Source organism: Ctenocephalides felis, unplaced genomic scaffold (assembly GCF_003426905.1).
Source record: "Ctenocephalides felis isolate EL2017-DRISC unplaced genomic scaffold, ASM342690v1 CF-g0.4_SCAFFOLD_03570, whole genome shotgun sequence".
Lineage (NCBI taxonomy): Eukaryota > Metazoa > Arthropoda > Insecta > Siphonaptera > Pulicidae > Ctenocephalides > Ctenocephalides felis.
The window spans coordinates 25,446,145-25,464,177 of NW_020539724.1; the positions used below are offsets into that span (position 1 = coordinate 25,446,145).

Below are 18,033 nucleotides of genomic sequence, written 5' to 3' on the forward strand. Positions count from 1 at the left end.
TAATTCAAAAAACGTTTTACTTGCATTGACGAGATGAAGAAATGATTAAATTTTTGGGAAGGCAGGTCTAGCGGTTATGGACTCTCAATAAAAATAAGTTAAGAAAATGTTGCTTGGCGGTTAAAAATGTTTTATTGGACATATGTACATCAAATTATCAGATATTTCATAGAGATTTTAATAATGTGTACACATTTTGAGTAAATTTTGTTGGGTTCCGTACCAATTTCTTTGATTGCGGTACGGGAAGTACCAGCAATTTGCCTTAAGGCACAATGCCATGCACATCACTAATTTATATTTCTAGCCTTAAATATCTTATGTTCATAAAACTTTAAATGTTGATTCATGCTTATTTATCCCTTATCTATATCATAGTTAAACAAGTATAATTATCTATATTATTCATGTATGTTTATCATTTCAAGTATAATGATCTATATTATTCATATATATTTATCTATGTGTTTATCATTTTATCCATACATTTTATTTATATTTATACTCTTCTTATCTATGATTTTATCATCAAATCAAACTAAATTAATAATTTGTTCTATGTTGCTCCCTCTGTTAATGTTTGTTTCAATACAATAATTTATATTAGTTGTCCTATCCCGTACTATCTATGTCTTTAGCAAAAGAAAACATACAGAGAAAATGTCAAAATTTGACATATCACCAAACGATGTAAATAAAATAATGCCAAAGTTCGCTAGAGTAAACAATTAAAATTATGTAGCACAGTAAATTACACTTAAAGTTTTATTTGGCTGAAAATATTTTTGGCACGATATTGCACAATTATTATAATATTACCATAGTTCTTAAAAATGAATGTAGAAAATATCAGCCAAGAACTCGGAGTGCACCAAAACCAAATAAAATTAATTAAAGCAGATAAATTGTTATGCTTAGTTCACAAATCATGGGTTAAATCTTTAGCTAATAATGAATTAATAGACAACCAAATTTATACTGGAGTTTCCAACTGGAAGGATGATGATATTAAATTTGAAAGTTGGGCCAGAGTTTATATAAAGGTACTAGTTTTTAGATTTCAACTAGTTTAATTTGACTTTATTTATTAATTATGAATAAGCCTGATGGGAGCCTATAATAATATTTATTATTATTGATTACGGCTTGCTTATAAATAATTATTCATAGTAGTAATATAATTTATATAGTTAACTATATAAATAAAATATAATAAATATATTTGATATCAGTTTTCTTGATTCTGTATGCTATATTTCAATTTTTGTACATAACTTTAGTAAAATCATATTTTTACTAAAGCCTTCATTCAATCAAAACCTACTAAAATTAATTAAAACTGATAAGAATTATATTAACGCTAAAAGTGTGGAATAAAAGTTATTATTCATAAAATATGATACAGAAACTATTATTTCACATACAAAATCATTTTCATTGCTTAACTATAAACAATCATACTGTTTCATAAATAGATGAATTATCTACTACAGATATTTTTCATTTAAAATTTTGTTTATAGAATGTATTCAAACCGAAATTAATAAAAAACGTAAAACAGAATAAAAAAAATAGCTCTATACTCTATATTTATGAAAGAGGTATCATTTCATTATCCGAATACATAAAAAATATGTAATTGTAATTAAATAATTAAACTAGTTGGTTTGGTATTTAGCCTTAAGGCAAGTTACATGAACTTCCCGGTATGTGCAAATAATCAACTTAATCAATAAAAAATAATTTAATTTATGAGTGATTAGAAGTATTCCGAGTGGGTTTATTACACATAATTGAAAACGAACGAACACGTTAACTCGGAGTATTTTCTAATAGCAAATTTTCAAAAATCAATCAATCAACAATATAATTGAACCAGTTTCCATAGGACTTTAATGGTTTAGTATGTTCATTGAAACCAAGTACTCTATAGTTATATCAAGTAAATGGTCTAATTTTAATGTTAACAAACGTCGACAAAACTACTAATTTTCTTAAACTTTGATGAATTTTTAAAATTAAGCTACTTGTCGTAAGGCATTAATATCGCCAAAAAAAGTTCCATAAAAATCCGCTTGAATTTTTTTTTTCAACAGTTAATTACAAGAAAACGGCTCGGTAGATTTTTACCTAAAACTAATCAATATCATTTCCAACTAATATCTTTCGAACAATTTTTGATTTTTTAGAATCGGTTCGGTAGGATGAGCTTAAATGTTTAACACTAGTAGTTTAACACTTTTTTTCAAATTACAAAGAAACGGCTTGGCAGATCGTCGCACAAAACTGACAAACGATAGTCCTCATTGAGATCCATCAAATGGCTTTTAAATTTCTGAAATCGGTCTAACCGTTTTTGAGAAAAACGTCAATTTACAAAAAATCTGTTCACACACACAGACACATACTTCTTCCAAATTTGGTCTCATTCGATTCAGAATGGCTTGAAACCTCGAGAAAACATAAAATTAGCGAATCGGATTTTTTTGTGAAAACAAACTTCTCCTTCGGGAAGTTTATAAAATTATGTCTTTTTTAGTTCCATTTTTATTAATGCTACAGATCTTATTACTTTGTTTTAGGTATTTTTAAAGCAACCGAGTCAAGTGATACCATTACCCCGATGCAATGTGATTAATGCCAATACTTGCCAAGAGCCTCCCTTATCTTATTGTCAACTTCTTCATTATGTTTCACAAAGTAATCACAAAAATCTATGGAAGGCTGCCCACAAAAGATACAATAATCAATATTCTTTCGGACATAAAGAAAGTTTATTATTTCACCCTGTACCTTATGACAATATTCTGAAAGAAGTCATCACTAGAACTTATGGCTGTCATATTATTACTAAAGATAATGTAAATTCTGGAGAAGTTGATCAATCCCAATATGTTAAAATGTTTGAAACAAACATCAATCTATACCCAGTATTATGTGGTATTGAAACAAAATCATTTATATTTCTTGTTCATAATTCTTACATTGAACATAATTTACAAGACTGTGTTACATATAGTCCCTCAATTTTGGGATCATGTTATAACAAATCATTATTTATTATTTATCAATTGGTGAGTGTTCTGAAATCAATGCATGATAAAGGACTAGTTTTAGGTAAGAATAGTAATTAAATATTTTAAATGCGTATATACATAAATAATATATATATATATATATATATATACATATATATACACACACATATATATATATACATATATATATATATATATATATATATCTTGAATATTGATTTTCAACCAATCGTCAAAATAAAAGAAAACTAAAATATAAATAATAAAATATTAATTTGTATGTGTTGATACAGATTGTGTGTCATCATCATTCAGCAACCCTTTTTGAAATTTTTGTTATACGGTATCTAAAAGAATTTCTACAAAGTTTAAAAAAATTAAATTTTAAAATATATTATATATTGAAAGATAAAATGGCAAGTAAAAATTTGATACATACTATACCAGGAAAAACAATATTTTTTTTTTATTAATTAACATATGGAAATTAAACAATATAAACATTTTTTTGGTTTTAAGTTTAAAGTTGTGTGAAAGCATAAGAGCTTTCTTATTAATAATTCTTACCCTTTACATTTAATAAACAATGTAATTAAAAACATTCAAAAATAAGTTTTTTTTAATTTTCAGTCTGATAATTATATCATTGATGATGTTTCAAAAAGTTCTCTTCTGACTAATTCAGATGCATCTTTTACAAACAAATACAAAGCAGTCTTTTCTTTGCCATATTTAGGTAGTTTCTCAATCTTTCTAAAAAATTTGTTTTTAAATGAAGGTTTTTGTTAGTTTTTACTTTTGACAATACTTTCAACTCGCTTTTGACTTCCTTAAAATCTAAAACTCCTGTTGAGCGTATTACTGATCCTGTTTACAAAGTGGATTGCAATGATTGCGATTGTTGTTATATTGGCGAAAGTTTGCAATATATTTGCAAGAAAATGAACCAACACATTTGTAATTCGAAGAATCCAAATCAGTTTTAGACAATGTTTTTGGAATATGTCATTAGTTTAAACCGTACTTTCAATACCAAAAATTCTATTATTTTATATAAGAAAAAGAATGGTGACTTCAGAAAATTTGCTGAATCAGTATTTATCTTTATAAACTCCCTTTGTGTTAATAAACGAAATTCTGCTCTGTTAGTACATAATATTAATAATTTTTATAAAATAGTTTTTCAAATCTTTGACTCTTGTGTTTTTCATAGTCTATTTGATTTTATGTTTTTATATTTTTATTTTCTCAAATTGTGCCCCCACTGTTTAACTATCTTCTCCACAACATCCTTCATTTGCCTTTGTCTTTTTTCATCCGATACGTTCAGTTCTTTGCTCAGAACTTATATTACGCAAATCTTCAGTTTAAATTTAAAACCGAAAAAAATGTTTACTTTATATTGTTTATTTTCTATATGTTAGTTAACAAAAATTTTTTTTTTTATTTTTTTCCTGGTGTGGTATGCATCAATTTTTTACTTGTCATTTTATCTTTCAATCTATAATATGTTTTAAATTTTAATATTTTTAAACTTTGTAAAAATTCTTTTAGATAATGTATTAACAAACATTTCAAAAAGAGTTTCTGAATGATGACACACAATTCGTGTCAAAACATATGAATTTCATTATTTATTTGTTTTCTTTTATTTCGACGATTGGCTGAAAATCAACATTTAAGATATGTCTCAACGTCGAGCAAAAAAATCTAAATCTTATATATATATATATATATATATATATATATAAAGAAATTATTTTTCAAAAAACTTTTATTGTTTTTTATTACTTTTGGATTCTTGTTCGAAACTCTACAATATATATATATATATATATATATATATATATATATTTACATAAATATTTATATAATTTTATTTAATTATTTATTTATTAATTATGGTAAATATACCATATTAAGATATGCTAGGAATCATTAGACTTTAAAGATGATTTTTCAAAAAATAGGAAAGTGAAAGAATTAAGCTGTTCTGCTTTTTAAATTAGATTTGTAAGATTATTAGAGAAAATAATTATGAATTGTAGAATTTTATTTTTAGAAATAGCCGTCATTTTACTGAACCACGAGTTTGTCCCTAATTCTTTGACAAATTTGAGATACTGGCATAATTCCATGATAGCTCCAAAGAACACATTTTTAGAATTGAACTATTTTTAATATAAATTTTAATATATGCAGGCAGCATATTTTACAATGAGGTATTGCAATTATTAAAAATAATAAAAAAAATATTTTTAGGAGATATATTATTAGAAGATATATATTTAGATGAAAACTTATGGATCCAAGTAATACCAAAATTAGATGATAACTTAAATGAAATTCTTCACAAAATTGATCAATTATCTGAACCGAAAAAAGATGCAAATTTCTACAAAAGCAACTGTGTGTGCTCAAATTGTTTGAAATCTATAACAAAAAAGTGGTGCAATGGACAAATTAGTAACTTTGATTATTTAACTGTATTAAATGTACTGGCTGGCCGACGGAAAGGTGAGCCTGGTAATCATCATGTAATGCCTTGGGTAACAGACTTCTCATCAAAATCGGGAAGTAACTGGAGAGACTTAACAAAATCTAAATATAGGCTTAATAAAGGTAACTTATTAATAAATTTTAATTGATGTTACATTTTGATGTATTGTGTTGAATTTGATTTTATAATCAGTAAATATTTTCTAAAAGGTGATCATCAGTTAGATCTTACATATTCTCAGTCAACTACAAAATCAGATGATGTACCGCAGATACCACATCATATTTCAGATGTGTTATCTGATATTACTTACTATGTATATATGGCACGAAGAACAAATCGTTCAGTATTAACAAAACATGTCAGGCCACTCTGGGTTCCTGCTGAATATCCCAACTCTATACAAAGGTAAAATATCTTTATTAGTTATGTGACAAGTTAAAACAAGTGATTTGAATTATTCAAAATACGATATTAACGACAACCGGTTCGAATTAGATTTTACTCGTTTCAAATCATCTTGTATCAAGCCGAGAAATATTTACTGTGATCTCTTACACCAGATAATTTGATTGTTTAAGACACAATATGTGAGAATATTTTAATAAATATAATAAAAAAATGCGCGTAAGGTTCGCGATTAAAACTTTTTTGCTACTGTACAAGATGGCATTTAAGTAAAAATAAATACATTATATAACAATTTTGATGTTTATTAGTAATATGGTAACACTCGTGATGTACACATTTCAACCTTTATACACATTTATATAATGATAAATTATAAATTATATATTTATAATAGCATTAAAAATATGTGTAATATTTAAAAACAATATGATGTATATAAGTCATACTTCAAATATGACATGATCGGTTTGTCATTGTAATTAGCATTTAGAAATGAACCTTTATAGAGAAATGAAGTAATTGCTGATTAATAACTTTTATAATATTTGTTTACACAGTGGGTTATGTTAAACAACACCTAAACAAATATTGTTTTTGCAACTCATCATGTATTTCATATAATTAAAATTAACATACATTCATTGACTGCTTGTATTTTTTTTACTTTTTCGCTGGCGATATAATTTTATTCTTTGAACAGCTGTAATATCTATCTTGCCTAAAAAATATTTTAAAAGATTTATAGAAATTACGAATAATATAGAAATAATTTCTAATCAAAAAACTTACGTTTAGTACACGGCACAAATGTTTAATTTGTTTTATTATTTTCAAGGAACAGGGTTAGATATTCTTCTGATTCAGTCATTTTTCATTAAATCAAAATTTGTGCTACGATGTAACTTTAAAATGTTTACTTATCTATGCCGATTTCCTTATGATATCGGCACGCATACAACGTTGATTCCGGTTCGCATACAACGACAGATCTCTATTCACATACACGGCGACTAATCGACCAGGATTGAAATGATTTTACCGAGAGCGAATGATGTACAGTTCGAGCGTCACGCAATTTCCGTTGCATTCTCACAGATTTACACCCTAGTCGCGCCTAAAGAAGTTTTACTTCAAAAATGTGAAATATTCAAATATAAATTATTTAATTTGAATACGACCCATATGAGTCAATCGACTTATAAGTCATTTGACTTCAATGGACTAATATGACTTAACCGAATCATTCGACTTCAATCGACTGAAACGACTAAACTGAATCGCCCGAATTCAATCGACTAATATGAAGTAACCGAATTATTCCACTTCAATTGACCAATATGAATCGGCACCTAATTAATCATTGTTAATACTCAATAAAAATTTTAAACTCAGGATATTTTTCCAGGCTACAACAATGGTCTCCTGAAGAATGCATTCCAGAATTTTATTCAGATCCTACTGTTTTCAAAACAATTCATGAAGACTTAGCTGATCTAGCTTTGCCTGCTTGGGCCACTTGTGCTGAAGATTTTATTGCAAGGCATCGGGAGGCCTTAGAGAGCCAATATGTATCCGAAAGATTACATCACTGGATTGATTTAACATTTGGATACAAGTAAGTTTTAAAATTAATTTTATGTGAATAGTAATAATTAGGGAATGCAATACCGATGGAAAATTTCGATACGGGTATTTCGGTAATTTTTCATTTTAAAACCTGAATACCGGTAAATTACTGGTATTTTTATTATCTTAAACAAACGTAAACAAAATTGAAAGTTACTAGTTCAAATATAAAAAAATGTACATACAACTACAACTATATTCAACTAAATAATGAAAACAATAAAATAAAACATTTTTTTTTTTTTAAATAATAATTTAACAAAATTAAATCCAATTTAATTACTTCATTATCACTATCGAGTATATTGAGTTTTTTTCACCAAAATTAAACGTATGAGTAAGAAAGACCAAAAACTCATAAAAGATCATATTACATTATTATAATAAACTGTATTGTCTGTATCCGATGTGTTAAATTAGCATAATTTCCAATATTTTAAAGACTTTAAAAAAGTATTTTTTCTACACTAATTCAAGATTGGATACTTTGTTGAGATAAATAATAAGTTTTTATAATTGTTGAGTATTGTTATTTAAAATAATGTGATGCTTCCATAGTATTTTCAAACTTCGAAACGTTTTCAAAAAATAATATTTTATAATTGTAATAACCCACTAAGCCAAAATCCGTAATATTTATGTAATTTTTACGCAAAAAAGTTACATACTTATGTCATTTTTACGTAAGATTAATGTAAGATATGTGTCATAATTTCGCCTATTTTAAGTAATGTGGATTACGTAATATGGATTACGAAAATATTTCATAATAATTACGTAATTTTTGAAAAAAAATGACGTGGAGGGGCCCTTTTTTACACACATACATAAATACATACAGGCATATTTGTATATATGAACACACACACACATACACACATATGCGTATATGTGAACACATACATTCATGAACTTAGGAAAGCGTATACACATAGTATGTACATACATATATAATTTATATGTATGTACATACACACACACACACACACACACATATATATATATATATATATATACTATCTGAAAAATAAAAGAAAAAGCACATTTATATGGTATGTTTATTTTTTCGGCATATGTACACAATTTGAACATTAGCAAATCCACAAAGTAATAAATAATAATTCACAATTTTTATAAAATAATGTAATTACATATGACATATTTATCAACATTTTCATGGCAAATGGAAAAATATACAATATGATAAATGATAAGAAAAATGCAAATTTAAAATTAAACTCGAAATAAAAATCATCGAAGTATCCTTTACAAAGTCTTCATAAGTTCTTTCACTAAATATTTCATATTATGTATATATTATGTAATTAGGAATTGTATCTTCAGTTAAAACTAAATGTGGTATAAGTCTATGATGTCTTCTCTACAAAAGCATTCTCGATATCTATTTCATGGCCCATTTGTGATGAAGAAATGCATCTCGGATATAAATTATTAGCTTTCGATTTTCACCTGAAATAAAAAACATGGTAATAATTTCTATTTAACTTTTAATACATATGTTTTTTTATATACTTACACAAAGCAAATGGTTTTCAAAAGGCCAAGTGATTCTGTTATAAATAATTTGTCACTGATTTTTTATTAACAATAAAATAATATTTAGAATATGAAGAATAGAATAGAAGTTATTTATATATCTAATTATTATTAGAAAAAAATTTAATAACACACACGATCAATTTTTAGGTTAATGGAGCGTTTTAGAGTAAAGATTTAAGTAATTCATGTAATTTAAGAGCCTTTAAAATACATTTATTATAAACATATATTTTCACATATTTAATATCACTTTCACATTTAATTAGCAAATTAAAAATATAAATTAGACACTACAAAACACAACACTTAATTTAAAACACATGGCGAATAGTCCCATCTCCCATGATGCATTTCAGGATAACTTGTTAACTTGGCATCATAGCCTAGGCTAGCGGCCGGCGGCCGGCGGCTGCCTCGCAGGATTAACGGTACTTATGTCGCTTAAGGCCGTTGACAGTTTCGCTCATAAAACGAAATATTCCGAAAAATCACGAGCTGTCGATCTTTATGTAATATATATGAAATAAAATCATCATTTTTCTTACGTAATATTTTTTGCAGGCAAATTACGTAATATTTTTGTAATTATTTCGTAATATCTGATTACGTAATGTAGATTACATATTTCTTACACTAAAATTACGTAATATTACGTAACTGGTTTAGTGGGAAGAAGCAAAAATATTTAGTAATTATCATAATTATTAAAGTAAGAAAAAAATAAAGATCACGCAGGGGTAATCTGTATGATATAAAATATTTTGGCGCAATTATTACTTAAAAAACTGTTACATTTTTACATAAGATGAAACAAACATCATTATCTATCAGTCTAATTCTATTTATTGTAACACGATATGTAGCCCTTAGTAAAGCAATAAATATTCAGTTTAATGACGAGTTGAGTTAATATTTGACATTTGTTTATCTTATAGAATCACTTGAAGATATAGCTGTTTATGCGATTATGTTATTTAAAGATAAATTTGTTCCGAGAAATTTAAACTTTAATGTATTATGTATCAAATAGCGCTTATGTAAAAATACCGAAAATACCGGTATTTTTTAGGTAAATACCGGTAAAAATACCGCCGAAAAATCGGGCGGTTTACCGGTAATTCGGTATACCGGTATAGCATTCTCTAGTAATAATTTATAATCTACAGTGTAGATTCTACACTATTTGTGCAAATAATACTTGGAACGTGTTCTTATGCTATAGAATTATATGAATCAATAATTAAGAAAATGATAGTATCTATTTCTTTATTTTTTTATTTAATATTTTAGACTAGCAGGACAAGCTGCAATAAAAGCAAAAAATGTTTGTCTGATGTCATGTGAAAATAACTACTTTCTTAGTAAAAATGGCGTTGTGCAATTATTTGATTACCCTCATCCTGCCAAATTTATTTCTGGACCATTTAATGGAAAACTTCCACCTAGGATGTACACAAATGCAGATAGAAGTCAATAACATTATTTGTTTAATATTTTGTGAATATCTATAAAATGTGGGTTTATATTTATTCAAATAATTTTCAGGGCATTTAGTCCCTCCAAGGCTAACTCGCAGTTCAGAAGATCTGACCTCATGTTGCCGGGAACAAGATATTTGCTCACAAAACAGAATGCATAATAGCCCATCGCAGTCATCTCAAAAATCTCTATCATCTCAATGTTCCGATGAAAGAAGCAATTATAATACATATCCTAAATCAACAACTATTTTATATCTGCCTAAAGAATACAATCCTGTTTCACAACTCATTGCTTTGGAAAACCTAGAAACTTTTACTTCAAAAGTATTATTAAATGATGGTGATATAAGTGCTGAATGCAACAAGGAAGAACATGCAAAGATGACAATGGAGATAGACAATGGTATAAATTATTCAAAACCATGTAATAACACCGAAAGTAAGTTTGAATTTTTGAATATTTTTAATACAAAATTATATATTTATGTATATGTTTTGTTTAAAAGAAACCCAGCACGAATCAAAACCAAACTACAAGCAGATAGTTGCAGGGAGACGTTTGCGGGAGATGCAAATATTGGGTTGTTTAATTGTCGAGATGTTTCATGCTAAGCGTCTACGCCCATTTGGTACTACATCCAACTTTGATAGTAGGCTACGAAATTGTATATCAATACTGTATTCAGATGCTGGACTTCCTTCTTCTGTAGCTGGTGCTGTGAAACTATTATTACAATTGGACAACTTGGGTAACTAAAATATATAAATATTTACTTACATTCTCACATAATATTTTAAACTACCAAAAAATACAATTTTTTAACTTTCCAATAACTATAATAACTATTAATTTAATTTTAGATTTTTCAAAGTTAATGAAAACGCTTAAATTTTTATTTGGTGTTTTATTTTCATTACGGCTTGATCACCTCTAACAATTTCTTTAATATTTTGAAGATAATTTCTTTATTTTTTTCTTAGATAGACATTTTGTTAAAGTAAATGTAAAGTAAAGTAAATATAAATATAAAAATGAATATAAAGATAGAGTAGAGCCGGGCTTAAAGGTCTGGAGGTAAAAAGGTTCACTTTATTTACATTATTCAATTGTTTTATGATATGCATGGTTAATTTTTAACTAACAAAGAGATAAATTAAATTAATAGTTATTATTAGTAGTGCAGTAAACGGAGAGGAAAAAAGGGTATAACCTCTGATTTTTTTTACTGTGCTCCGAATTGAATGAAATTTTTGAATTTGGTTCATCTTACCCTCAAGTTCAAAAGTGAAAAGTTTTTATGAAATCGTGAATTTTCTGAAAATAGTTTGTACTAAAGTAGTGAATATGCTAGAATCCATCAAGATATCTATAATGAAGTGAATTCTAGATGGAATGTGAATTACTTTAATTCTGGTGTAAATGGCGCTCATTAAACCACACGATTTAAAAGAAAAAAACTTCGTATATGCTTCTTATTTGCATGATAGCTCACTCATTTTACACGTAAAAAACTTGTAACAGCACTCATTTTAAAGCTTATGTTGAGCACTATGAAACCCAATTTCACCGAAATGCATAAAATGTAAAACCTCGACACTAGATGGCTTTAAATACAACAATTAAATCTTGAACGAAATAAAAAACGACTTTGCTCTTTTAAATCTTGTTAATATTTTTCCTAGAACACTTTATGTAATACCGATTTATTAAGATTTTTATTGACATAATTTTGTTCATTACATGATTTTTGTTAAAATATATATTTTAGGAGATATTTGCAAAAAAACGAAGAAAAACTCCAATAATATATGAATTTTTAGTGGCCTGTAAGTTGAAAGTATTAGTTTTTTTGAAAAACTATAAGAGACATTTTTTTCTTATAATTAGTTCTTCTATCGATTTCCGACGTTATTTTGAAAAAATGTAATCACACAATTGAGAGGGGGTGTCATCCCTCCGGGGAGTGATGGCGCAACCCGAATTGTTTTCACTTTTGAACTTGAGGGTAAGATGAACCTAATTCCAAAATTTCATTCAATTCGGAGCACAGTAAAAAAATTCAGACCTAAAACGCTCCGTTTACTGCTGCACTATAGTTATCCCAACTCTACTGATGATTATTTGGTATAATCTTTGTAGAAAAGGCTCATGAAATTTGTATTTGGAATTGGGTAATAATTGGGCTCTTAGTTTGGCTAAACCCGTGTTTGCCTTCTATGAAGCGAACGGGGACAGATGGTCATTTTTTAGAAAAAGATATATCTATATTTAGGCAATAACAAAGAATTTTTCTGAACATATATTAATTGTTGGTTGTTGAATATGCGTCATGTACTGTAGAGTAGACTTATATTGTAGAGTTTTTACAGTTTAATTACTGCTGATATGCTTATAAGTTTATATTACATATTGGGATGCTGAATGCGATATTTTCCTCAAGGATGCCTCTAATACAGCTTTACAATCAATCACGAAAGATACCAGCGCTATTTTTCATCTTGATAACTAGATGTAACAGAAACGCATTTTTGTTTAGATTTATATTTATATATTAACTAGCAAACCCGACGAACTTCGTTTCGCCACCAAATGTTTTCGTGAGAAAGATGAAGAAATTTTTTGTTTGTTTTATATTAGAAAAGGAAAAATTTGATTTTATTATACAATAGTAATGAATTTATTTCGATTACAAAGATGAAGTGTTTTTTAGTTGAACTCTCTAAGTAAATGAAAGTGAATCCGCAAATTATCCGTTTCATTGAAGTGCTCTTTGGTAAACCACATTTTTTGTTTTTTGGTCTGACGTTAACACAAACAAATCGGATGGTTTTCCAACTCGTGAACAGGCAACGTATAACTGCCCATGTGAAAAACAATGACTTTCTAAATAATCTATTTGAAACTTATCCCGCAAACACTAAGCGATTGGCCTTGCGACTTGTTATTGCAAACGCAAGGCGAACTGGAAATTGCAATCGTTTGAAGTCAAACGGAAGACCAGTCGGAATCATTGGTATGTCACCAAATCGCCAGCAACTTTTGATTGAATGGTGAAATTCAGTGCGTGTACATCATTATTCTTTGCGGCAAGAATTGCTCGTTGACTTAACCAAGCATAATTCTGATAATTCTCACTAATGTCATTACTCGAATTTTTAATTACGGTGAAGTTCCAGCAGCTTGCATTAAGGTACGATGCCATGCACAACTAATTTTCTTAGCTATAAACCTTGCGGAGCCCGAGACCGTTCCAACGAATGCAAAATTGTCGAAATCGGTTTGTGCGTTCTGGAGTTATATCGCCAGGAAGGAAAACCCGACTTGTTTTTATATATATGTAGATAATCTATTTGAAATTATTTAAAACAATTGTTGATTATTTTTATTACTCGAATTTTTAATTACGGTGCATGAAGTTCCAGCAATTTGCATCAGGGCACGATGCCATGCACCACTAATTTTCTTAGCTATAAACCTTGCGGAGCCCGAGACCTTTCCAACGAATGCAAAATTGTCGAAATCGGTTCGTGCGTTCTGGAGTTATTTCTTCAGGAAGGAAAACCCGACTTATTTTTATATATATAGAAGATAACACAGAAATGCGTGATCGGGTACCGCTAGTATGTAATATAATAATTTTACAAAATCGAATAATCACATTATAATGTTGTACACTAATTTCGTATACTTATAAATCACTCATAAATTAGTATATTGACTTTTTATTGATTAAGTCGATTATTTACACATGTTGTGAAGTTTAGGCAGCTTTCCTTTAGGCAAAATGCCACTTACAACATTAATTTTATGTTTTCTAAACATTTTAACTCGTTTCATGTATATGTGTGGTTTGAATACTTATCATATGACTTTTAAAACGTTGTGCAAATGTTTAATGTTACTATGAAGCAATATCACAACATACGAACAGTCGTGGAAAAACTGGAAAGCATAAGGCTTTTCTCATTAGTCAAAGCTCAATCACCATTCGAAGAGTTAGAGAATAGCAATTTCCTGAATATATTTTGAATATTTGTATACCAGAATTTACATGATACATTCAAAAAGATTAGATGTATTAGCATAACAGTCGCGTATCAATCAATTTTGTACAAAGTCATGTAAAGTGCCTTTATCAAAATAAGGGGAATGATTCGATTGCATTGCTATTGATTTTTTTAATAAATGCAATGAGTAGATAACACAGGACAACAAAGAAAACGGTGCAAATGATTTTAATGCTGTTTTTAAGTATTTTTGGGGCACTGATTTCAAAAATGACATTAGTTTTTTTTATGAGCTTTAGTTTTCAAGATATGATATATATGATGTATAAGGAGTGAAAGTACAAAATAGTAATACATTCAGAATGTTGTTTTAATGAGATATGCCTACTCGTACATACAAACTTACAAGACTCATTCGGCCTTAGTTGGGACATAAGTTGACACTGTGAAAAGTTCTTTTCCGTTACGATCTAGAATGGGCCTGGTTTTGGCAACTTCTTTCCAAGTTCCAAACTAGAGCTGATACAAAAAAATGGTTTGCAGATTTGAAATCAGCGCAAAAAATACTATAAGAATCAGCTCTAACATTTGATGCATCAAACAAGAAAAAAATGTGTTGTAGGCCTGTGTAATTTAACCTCGTGTTCTCATACCAAAACTTTATCTTGAATCATTATGTTAGATTTGTCTTTTTTCCCTAATTGACTAAAATTGCAATTGCTTTGCAGATAATTCTGGCCTTTCTGGGTTTAAGTATCCAACTGTTACTGAGAAAGGGTTGCCTCCGCCATCAGCTCATCAATTGCTGCAGCCTTTGTTGGGAGGTGCAGCGTTTCCATTTCCACGTAGCTACCCAGCTCTGCATGGAATGCTAAGTGCACTCATAGAATTTGATAGGTCATTGTCCTATTTAGAAATAATGTGCTTTTCTAGATGCGACGGACAGGATTGTGATAAGTTTGAGAACATGAAGTATACTAGACAGAGTTTTGTAAAGAAGATTTCAGAATGCAAGGTGATTTACAGTTTCTATTTTGCATAGTGGTATAAATCACATGAATATGATTTACCTAATTCTTTTATAATGAAAAGTTTTATATTATTTGATTGATTTATATTTTATGCAAATATGTAGGGTGCGGGGGACAGACGTGGGCCACAGGTTGGAGTGGGCCACCCGAATAACCTTAAGACTTGTGACATGTATGTCGAACCGCGCACATGTTTATCATATTTAGATACTTGCTTAATTTTAAAAAGCATTTTGACGTTATAAACCTACTCTCGCACTGTACACAGAAACGCACTAATAATTTTGTTTAGAAAATTTTTTACCGTCGTACGCTCTTACGTGATTTGCCATCGAATTTTTATGAGAAAAATATAAGTAAATATGCAAAATATTATATAGGCATATAATCTTTGAAATGCAAAGTCATTTTTGTCGATTGTTTACATTGTGTTTTTGCATATGCAAAAAAAGGCGTTTGTGGAAGTGGGCCACTATTTGTGGACAGACACGGGCCACTTGAGTAATGCCGTCCTTTGCACAGTAAAGTGTTTTTATCAATTATCGAACGTCTTATTTAGTTATTTTCCAGATATAAATTTGGGTGGCCCACTTCTCTCTACATTTTCGAAAAACACGATAAATACACTTTTTTTGGCATTCAAAAATAGAAGTACTTCCAACCATAATTGCAATCATCTGCTATGATAAAAGGTTGCTTTTTTGAATACCCTTGCAACTGAAAAAAAAGAAATTATTTTCATTTTTAATCATTTTACAACCAAAAATAAAAACGTGGCCCCCTTTCCATCGCACTCTATAGTTGTTTAAGACGTCCAATAAAAGGTTAATATAATTCCTATATAAATTAATTTAATTTTGAGCTGCAACTGATTTATTTGCGTATACAATTCAAGAAGTTATGGTACAGGCAGATTTATTAATCAGAAGCTTTAGATGAATTTTAATAAGCATTTATAACATAGAATAGTTGTAACATATTTTTTGATTTTCTAACATGGTGATGCAATTTAATTTAGGTAAAAACAGTAGCTGCTAAAAATTGAGTGGTTGTTGGATATAAGTGCTTTTGAGCAGTTTAACAATGTGGATTTACTATTACCATTTTTTAAAGACTTACTTCATAATCCCGACACTGCTACGCTATCTGCATGGTATTTGTTTGATCCAATAGCGAAATCTTTAGGAGTACAAGATACTATAGATCAACTTCTGGATCCAATTCTGAAATTGTATGAACAGCATGACTGGGAAGAAGAAAAGAATTTATCATCCGTCTATCGCACAAAAAAATCAGTGAACTGTATCACCATAGCTTCTTATTGAAATTAATAGTAGATTTTGGCCTTAATGTGTTTTTGGATAACTTTTCTACACGTTTGATTGAAGCAGTTGGTGGGATGTAGGGACATAGAGCAAGAAGAATATACTTCAAAACATATTCATCGCAAGAGTTCTGTCAAAAAAACATTAAGACCAATGGAATCTATAAATAAACCTGTAGAAAAATATATTGATGAGCAAGACTTATTTACCTTTGATGAGGATAAACACATCAGAATTTATTCAAGATTCAGAATCTGAGAGTGTTTTTATTTACGTCTAAATATTCTCAAGCAGAGGAAGCCACAGAGAAAATGAAAATGGAGCTGATTTTCTGGATGATAAATTCAAGCAAGAGCATTTTGGAGATTTTAAAAATCTTCATGAAGAATTGTCTGAAGAACGCGGCAACAATGCTACCGACATTACTTTAATTATCACAGAGAGCATTAGTGAAGCCATAGCAGATGAGAAAAAAATTGATAATGAAAAGTTGAAAAGCGAAGAGATTGAATCTGGTTTTAAAAGAACTAGATCCAGAAAATCACGATCAAGTGGTTCAAATCGTAATTCTAGAATTTCTGATATGAGCTCAGATAGTTTAATCTGGCTGGCACATAGGTATGTTCATAATGATTATTTTATTATTTGCAGAACTTGGCTGATGTTATTGCTTACTTTCAGACTTGGACCTGTTCTGACTGCTAGATACCTTACAAGAAACCTGTTGAAAATGCTCTCTCTGTGCTATCTTGGAGAGGAATCTTTAGTTCAAAAATCACACTGTTTAGATTCCACACTTAAAGATATATCATGCTGTAGGCATGACGTTTCTCATGATAAAAAATGTTTGTGCGACAAGGCAGATATTGAAATTGCAGGAGATGAGTATGCACAAAGAGTTATGGATTGTCTACTTTCTATCGTTGGTTTGTAAACTAATTTAAATCCTGTCTAGGTATTCAATATTGATTGATATTACTTTTATAGTTCTTTACGGTCCTCATTTCATATTGTGCAGTATTTGCCACATGCGGCGGAACTGGTATCACTATG

At 28.8% G+C, this 18,033-nt stretch overlaps 1 protein-coding gene across 1 annotated transcript; it reads left to right on the forward strand.

The window, feature by feature from the left end:
* The first annotated feature begins 734 nt into the window (after window positions 1–734).
* Window positions 735–17,914, forward strand: LOC113383658 (WD repeat-containing protein 81-like). Its single transcript, XM_026621910.1, is given in 13 exon segments — window positions 735–1,043; window positions 2,583–3,117; window positions 5,301–5,660; window positions 5,748–5,946; window positions 7,355–7,564; window positions 10,426–10,604; window positions 10,681–11,055; window positions 11,123–11,365; window positions 15,353–15,639; window positions 16,687–16,927; window positions 16,930–17,056; window positions 17,275–17,598; window positions 17,662–17,914. Coding segments are annotated over 13 exon segments (3,543 nt in total). The 5' UTR covers window positions 735–833.
* Window positions 17,915–18,033: the final 119 nt, after the last annotated feature.